The sequence below is a fragment of the Trichechus manatus genome, unplaced genomic scaffold, assembly GCF_000243295.1.
Source record: "Trichechus manatus latirostris isolate Lorelei unplaced genomic scaffold, TriManLat1.0 scaffold00044, whole genome shotgun sequence".
In the NCBI taxonomy this organism is placed as follows: domain Eukaryota; kingdom Metazoa; phylum Chordata; class Mammalia; order Sirenia; family Trichechidae; genus Trichechus; species Trichechus manatus.
Genome location: NW_004443980.1, coordinates 7,844,590 through 7,853,081, shown reverse-complemented (window position 1 = coordinate 7,853,081; position 8,492 = coordinate 7,844,590). Strand labels below are relative to the sequence as shown.

At 42.5% G+C, this 8,492-nt stretch overlaps 1 protein-coding gene across 5 annotated transcripts in view; it reads left to right on the top strand.

The window, feature by feature from the left end:
• The window catches only part of LRCH1 (leucine rich repeats and calponin homology domain containing 1), a 267,358-nt gene extending 260,487 nt beyond the window's left edge, over positions 1-6,871 (top strand). For all 5 annotated transcript variants that reach the window (XM_023731582.1, XM_023731580.1, XM_023731581.1 and 2 more), the window contains one exon: positions 5,898-6,871. In XM_023731582.1, the coding sequence (XP_023587350.1) occupies positions 5,898-6,008 (111 nt within the window). In that variant the 3' untranslated portion in view covers positions 6,009-6,871. The remainder of the gene's footprint in view (positions 1-5,897) is intronic.
• Positions 6,872-8,492: the final 1,621 nt, after the last annotated feature.

Below are 8,492 nucleotides of genomic sequence, written 5' to 3'. Positions count from 1 at the left end.
AGAGTAGAACTGCCCCATAGGGTTTCCAAGGAGCAGCTGGTGGATTCGAACTGCTGACCTTTTGGTTAGCAGCTGAGCTCTTAACCACTGCACCACCATCTCACTATTAAACTTTTGCCATTGAGTCCATTCTGGCTCATGGTGACTCCATGTGTGTCAGAGTAGAACTGTGTGCTCCATAGAGTTTTCAGTGGCTGATGTTTCAGAAGTAGATCACCAGGCCTTTCTTCCAAGGTGCCTCTGGGTAGACTCGAACCTCCAACTAATTAATGCATCCCTTGTATTTGTGGATGTGTGGTTCACATGCATTCACTTTCTTTGTGGAGAGGGTGAACTACTAGACACTTATGAAAGGGGGATGGTGGAAAAGGGCCCGGGGACCCAAAAGTAAGATCACTGCATAGGAAATTTCAGCAGTGCAAGTAGATAAATAAAGGTACTTCATATATACTGATGCCATTTGTTTGTGAGTTAGAAATTGCATTTAGTTCATCGTGGCTTGGGTTGTCTCTAAAATCCATGTCAGTCCCTGGACGAGTCATAAGGACAAAGGATGGAAGTACTGGAAGGTGGATTAGAATCCCAGGAGCCTGAAAGTGGTTTGGGTTTAGCTGAAAAAAACTTCCAGTATGATTTTATTTCAGGAAATTTAGGTTTTAAACCAGGCCTCAGATTTTGACATTAGCTCTTAATAAAAAATTATGTGTATAGAATGTACATTATTCTGTTCCTTAAAACTGTCAGGGTGTGGACTTCTAGGCTTTTCAATGTGATTTGGTTTGTTTTTGTTCATTCATTTGTTCCTATCCATTTAATAGGCCCTGAGATAAAACAGTAACCATGACGTGTGTCCCCATCCTCAGAAAGCTTACAATCTTGGCCAAGGGTCAGCAAGTTTCTTCTGTAGAGGGCCAGACAGTAACTATTTTGGGCTTTTGTGGACCATTCAGTCTCTGTTGTGACTAGTCAACTCTGCCTCTGTAGCTTGAAAGCAGCCATAGACGATACATACATGAATCGGCGTGGCTGTGTTCCAATAAAACTTTATTACAAAAACAGGCTGTAGCTCCTGCTATCCCACATAGTTCCACAAATATATTACATTTTAAATTTTATATCCATCTGTATTTTCTTTTGTAAATTATGATGACAAGGTCTATATGTTTGTAAGAGTGGCAGAACTCTCGTGTTTGGAAAACATTGGTAGAGAATGATATAATAAACAATTTAACAAGGGATACATTAGCTTCTTCCTGGCTTTTGTAAAAACATTTAATTTATTAAATATTCTCCAAGTCTGGTTAAAAAAAAAAAAAAAAGAAAGAAAGAAAAAAACCAGGCTGTAGGCTGGATTGACCAGCAGGCTGTAGTTTGGGGACTCCATATGTGGTGGATCCTTAGAATAAAGAAGAATTCAGTGTGAATTCCTATGGTGAGTCAGGGATGGGATTTTGTAAAACACATTGAAAGGAGGTCCATGCAGGCTTCCTGGAAAAGTAGAGGTTTACACTGAGACCTAAAGGATGTGTAGGAATAGCCAGGTGAGGGGGCGTTGGTAGAGAGGATGAGTCAAGTGGGGGTAGGGGTGTGGCAGATGAAAGTGCATGGCTAGTGTATAGAGAATCAGTGAGAAGTGCCCAGAAATCCTCTCCATAATCCTGTAAGGTGGCCGACGTGTCTCCAGTTGACTTTGGGAGAAACTGACCCTCAGAGCGCTCGTGTGATGGAGCTGGACCTAGATGCTCTCTTATAATGCTCAGATATTTTTGTTACAAGGCTCAATTTAGTGCCAAGACTTTATATTCTAGAAACAGGCTGAACAAGATGAAATATGCTGATTTAAATGACTTCATTCTAGCCTACTAGCTGGTCTGGAGGAGACCCCAGGTGATGAACAGTAAAGCACTTGGCTGCTAACCGAAAGGCTGGAGGTTCAAATTCACCCAAAGGGACCTAGAAAGAAAAGCCTGGTGATCTACTTCAGAAAAATCAGTCATTGAAAACCATATAGAGCACAGTTCTACTCTGACACACATGGGGTTGCCATGATTCGGAATCAATGGCAACTTTCATTATTATTATTTTAGCTGCCCCAGAAGTAGGTGTGTGGTTGTTTGGGAGCATAAGAAGCTTTAGAAGAAAGAGAGCCAGACAGTGACAGCAGTGCAGCCTGTCCCCATGAGGTCTTTTCTGCCAGGACAGCACATCTGCCCCTTGCTATGAAAAAGAAGCCAAACGAGCTGAGTAGCAGAGCTAACGCCTTTCACTGAGTTGAGGGCTGTGGTCTGTGATCCCCCCTGATAGTGAAATTGATCAGCACTTCCTGGATGGCATTCCAGAGGCCAGCGAGCCTCTACCTGAAACGTGGCCACAGATTGCACAGGCTCCATCACTGACTAAGGAATTTATGGGCAGCACAGGCTCCATCACTGACTAAGGAATTTATGGGCGGCAGTACAATGTCGTGGAAAGAGCCTAGGCTCTAAGATGAGACAGAAGCAGTTTCAAATCCTGGTTCCGTTATTTACCAGCTGTGTGAGTTTAGCAGTTAAACTCTGTACACTACAGTTTTCTCATCTATAAAACGGAGATGTTAACATCCGCCTTGCAGGGTTGTCATGAGGAAATAATGCAGACCCCTAGCACTGGGGCCAGGCAAATAGTAGGTGCTCAGTAAACCTTCAAGGTTAATACTTGGTCTTTATTGCCTGCCTGTCTTTTCCAGCCCTGTTTGCTGTGGCAAGAAGAGGGGTGGGTGAGTCGATGTGAGCGAACCTAATAGATTCCACCATTGGAGAAGCAACACAAAGCCGAGTTCCTCAGAGGGGGTCAGAGCATTATTTTCCCTCAGGATAACAAACTCTGCTCTGACCTTTAGAAAGAAGCTCATGGGTATACTAGAACAGTCTGCTGTCACATTCTCTATGAAAACCACTCGAATCCTATTACAAAGCAATTTAAATTCATTTAAAGTCAGTATAAATGTACCTGTGGTTAAGAGCTCAGGCTGCTGACCAAAAGGTTGGTGGTTCGAATCCACCAGGTGCTCCTTGAAAACCCTATGGGGCAGTTCTACTCTGTCCTATACGGTTGATATGAGTTGGGATCGACTCAACGGCAACAAGTTTAGTTGCATGGTGCAAAGAGTTAACACACTCAGCTGCTAACTGAAAGGTGGTAGGTTTGAGTCTACCCAGAGGTGCCTCAGAAGAAAGACCTGGTGATCTACTGAAAAATCAGCCATTGAAAACTCTGTGGAGTACAATTCTTCTCTGACACACAAGGGGTCGCCATCAGTTGGAGCTGACTCAACTGAAACTGATGGTTTTTTATCTCAGCTCTAAGTCCATTATGTAAAAGTGGCCTTCTGGAATGGCCAAATGTCCTGGCTGGTCCTTGGAAGGCCCTTTTCTTTGCTATCATTCCATCTATAAACCTATAGCAACTTCATCCTCATCCCTGCATCTAAGCTCCTTAGGTCCCTTACTTCAGGGACTGCCTCCCCTGTAGGATGTGCATGGCAGGACGCCACCCCTCCCCGTTTGTGGCAGGCTCCCCTTGCTCATTCTTTCCACCACCTCTCAAGTCATAATTCCCATCAGAATCTTTATCCCAGTCCTGTGGTAAATAACCGCAACTACCATGTTTGGGTTTTTATCGTCTTATGCTGGTCCTTTTGTTGGTGTCAGCTGCCATTGAGTCACCTTCCCTTCCCAACTTATGGTGACCCCATGCACATCAGAGCAAAATGCTGCCTAGTCCTGCACCATCCCCATGATCGACTGGGGATCAGACCCTTGTGATCCATAGGGTTTTCACTGGCTGATTTTCAGAAGTAGATCATCAGGCCTTTCTTCCTAGTCCATCTTAGTCTGGGAGCTCCGCTGAAACCTGTTCAGCATCATAGCAACATGCAAGCCTCCGCTGACAGAGGGGTAGTGACAACACATGAGGTGCATTGGCCAGGAATGGAACCGAGTCTCCTGCATGGAAGGCAAGAATTGAATTCTACCACTGAACCGCCTCTGCCTCCGCTAGTCCATTTAGGTACCTCCAAATCCATCGGGTCACTTCTGGACTTCTTCCGGAGGCCGGAATGAAAAGAGAAAGGCAGAAAGGATGCCTTCTGTTCACTCCTCATTGACAGCTGTGAAGGTGGAAGAGAGAACCTTGGACTCTGCATCTAGTTTAGCACTGAGGAGACCAGGAAGGTCAGAAATGCTTGTTGGAAAAAACATGGTCTAGGAAAGAGGGTGATGGTAAAGCGAACTCAGTCTGTGCAGTGTCCCGGTGGCATGTTAGCAGGAGGCTGAGGCCTTAGTAACTCCCCACCCCCATCTCTTGTGAGCCCCCAGCCCTTCCCTCCCATGACCTCCAGCGTGGAACCTTAACTCTCCAGGCCACTGAGCCACCATTCACAGATGGGACAGTCTGTGGGATCACCATAAGTCGGAACCAACTCCACAGCAGCTGGTTGGGGCTTTTTTGGGTTTAGTAGACAGAGTTGAAGGAGCCTTGGTGGCGCAGTGGTTAAGTTGCTCAGCTGCTAACCAAAAGGTCAGCAGTTAGAACCCATCAGCCGTTCTGTGGGAGAAAGATGTGACAGTCGGGTTCCTTAAAGATTTACAGCCTTGGAAAGCCTATGGGGCAGTTCTGCTCAGTCCCATGGTCACTATGAGTCAGAATCAACTCAGTGGCAACTGTTTGGGTTTTTTTGTTTGTTTGTTTAGTCAGAGTCAAAGATACTCTGATTTACCACAAGTTAGATGAGGAGGTGGGGAGGAGTAAGATGGTGAGAGAGTGTAGGACCCAGTGAGATTCTGAGTTATGGGAGATGTCATGGTGACCTTTGAAGGTCTTAAGAGTAGAAAGTCCTTATCTGTGGTAATTCATGGAGAGTCCTGCATCGAGGCTCAAGATCTGGTTTCTCAGCTAAGAGTAGCATGAAAAGAAGCAATCCTGTAGGATACACTCTGCTTGGCTTCCTGCTAAACACTGATTCCACTCCCTGGGGCTTCATATGAATCCCATTTAAATGCTCCTTAAAAACTGTGGTCTTTGAGCTGTAAGAACACAGCACCATCAGGTGGACAAGCCAGGGTGTTTGCTGTGGAGGCATTTTCTAGCCAAGGAGACACACTCTGGAAGGAGACTGCCCTATCAGACCAGCACCAAATGATGAAGATGTAAAATTATTTTGTCATGTTATTTTGTAAGCTGTTTGGTTTTGTAACAAGAAGTTATGTTGATTACTTTCCTTGAGGAGTACATGCTGGACATTTCCAAAGAGCCCAAATACGTGAGAAAGTAGCGGGACATTTGTGTCTGTGACAGTTTTGTGAAGGAGTCATAAAAGAGAGAGTATTGAAGGCTGTAGTTCAGTTTTACTTTAATTTACAAGGCAGTTTACCCACACACCTCTATTCCAGATGTCACTGGAAGTGAAGTGAATTAAATAGCGGTTTATGGTCAGTATAACTGTGTGTGGTCTGTATAAATGATTATGTGAATTACTTTAAAATAGGTGACATGCTATTTGCAATTTTGCTTTATAAGAATATAAGTTAATATATTCTTGTGTGGTTTCTGACTGACTGTGTAGCTCAGTTATTTAGTGTAAAGGTTTCCTTACTGTGTAGATCTATTGCAGATTTCAGGATGATGGGGAGCCTGTCTAGAACAACCCTCACTTGTGAAAAGGCATTACTTTCTCAGCACACATGGGAGTGGTCTTTGCTGTGGGCAGAGGCAGGAAAGCAAGGAGAGGAGCTCCATCTAAGACCAAAAAACAGGCATGTTAGAGTGCTGAGCTTCACTCCCTTCCATCAGTTACGTAGCAAGACTATGGTTTGAATCCAATCATCCAAAAATTGATGTTCTGTTCTTCCTTCTTTTAGGAGAAACTGTGTCTACCCCATCACATCCTTGAAGAGAAAGGCCTGGTAAAAGTGGGTATTACCGTGCAAGCATTACTAGACGTAACCGTAAAGAACGCTCTATTCACCTGAAGCCCACGCTGCCTCTTCCATCGGAGATAACGAACTCTGCTCTCAGAACCTGTTCCACCCACCCTCCCGCTCACTGCCTGTTAGTTCCCCAGCTCTAGTTGTATTGAAAAGGCTTTCTGTCCAAGGGAGGACCTAAGGGAGTACTTGGTTCCTTTCAGGACTGACCTCCTACGTTAAGACTTGACAGGTATTTATCTTGAAACCAGCGAGGTAGCTGGTCAAGAAGAACTGAGCATATCAATGCCTTTTTCAACTGTCATCATCCCTTCCACATTCACCAACTGCCATTACCAAAGCACCAAGCACAACTGTTTTGCAGCAAGATGCACACATTTCACGAAAACCAAACTCGTTATATAGATAGATAGTGGGGGGAGGGGACACCATCAGGTTTTTCACCGCCAAATTTTTCAGGATTGTTTGTTGTTGAGACCATTGCCTTTTAAAAAACTACTTTTGACATGCAAAATATTTATATAAATATTATTTATTAGTGAGTTGTTATTCATCCGTTGGATGTAAATTGTAAATTAGGAAAACTATTTTATTACTGCTTTTTTGTGGTTAAACACTTTATTTTAATATAAATATTGAGTTATTTTCTATTCCTCGTAGGTCTCAGTAATCATGTTTTCTGGTGTATATGACTCACAAAAACATTTTAAGCAAAAACAAAAAAATGGTGCTTCTGTTTCCTGGGGAGGCATTATTTACTCTTTGGTTTGAGGAACAATTGGTCTTATTTATATTTCTGCATTCCATCCAGTTTCCTACATTCCAGCAGCCCTGTTGTCCCCCAAAATAATGAACTGACTGAAATCGAGAGAGCACCCCAGAGTTATTTGTAAATAGCTGTGATAAAAAAAAAAAGACATATTAAACTTGAAGATAAAATATGAACAATTATTTTTCTGGATTCATACTTATTTTGCTATGCACAAAACATTCACGTTTTAACACAAGAAGTGTTAGCATCGTGTGTCTTGAAGTATAATTTTGCACTGTAACTTGGGTAATTAAAGGAAGTCTAGCACCAAAGGTAGATTGGGATAGGAAAGTGGAGATGAGAAAAAGTTTATCGTTTCACCAAAAAGTTTTTTAAGGGAAGCTTTGACTAAATAAGCACAGAGGACCTGGGTCAGGAAACCAGCTCTTCTTACAACCGCCAGTTTTAAAAGAAGAAACAATTCTGAGAGGTAGAAGTACTCATATTATTCTGTAGTTCAGTTGGTTTTCAAAGTAGTCTGTAAAATACCGCAAGATTCATGGTCTCCGGTGTGAATCCGGAAGCGCGTCATTAGAGAGCCTGGTGGGGCGGCTACCTGCACCACAAAGCGGGGCTGAGAAGGTGAAGTAAGTGGCGTTTGTGAGGCAGAGTGGCGAAGGTGGGAGCGAGTTAAAGCAGAACACGACCAGAGAAGAACCAGCAGTGGAAACTCGGTCGGAGAGATTCACATAGGCTTCACCTAACATGGTAGCCTATTTTAGGCAAGTATACTCACGCTGCAGTTACAGAACTCCAGTAATTAGTCTTTAAAAGTCTTGTGAATGCTCACTGCATTTTCTCCTTTGTGAAAAGCCGTAACAAGTTTTTCAGCAGGAGCAGCAGCTGCAATTTCTCAGACAAATGTAACGGAGAACACAAAAGACACGAGCAGCAGGGGACAGCCTGCAGAGAACCCAGGCTAACATCAGCCGATGCAAAGGCCTGCCTCCCTTCCGGGGAAAGGAGGGCTTACTGAAAATAGTCATTTGGATTGGCAGCTAGCAATTATGTCCTCTCAAAAGTACTGTGCACTTTAACCTAACATAAAGTATATTTTAGTATTTTTCTGTACTGCACAAAGACTTGTCAAATAGCATAATGATGTAAAGAAGGAAGATTTTGAACAAAGAGCATATACAATTTAAGCAACATTCAAAGGTTGGTTATATAAATAGGAATTTAGATTGCTGCAGCTTGACGGGCATTCAGAATGCAGGGTCTAGAAATATTTTTTTACACTGTATATATGGCAACATGAAGCTCTGTAATCATTGTTTAGAGATTCTTTTTTCAAATTTAAAATATTTCTTTTGATATTAATTTTCAGAATTTTCTTGAAGTTGGCTGTATAATACAAATCGCTTCAGTATTTTGTAATGCAGCTTTTCTTTTAAATGCAGTCCTTGTATGGCTAAGATGTCTTCATCCTTGTACACTGTTTATATGTGCAATAAATGTGCATGACCAGTACCATAAGTGAACAGAATGTATATAGTGCAAATATCCTTCCTTTTATTATTTAACAGCCATTAAAACTTTGAATTTGTACAAACCGTGTTTTGACTGACTTATCCATCTGATGCAAAGGTTGACTCTGGTGGTACAAAAAAAATTGTCACTGCTGAAAAATATTATAGCAATCATCTGATGTGATTATAGATATAGACATACATATATATCTATACAAATATATAGATATATCAGGAGAGTGAGATATA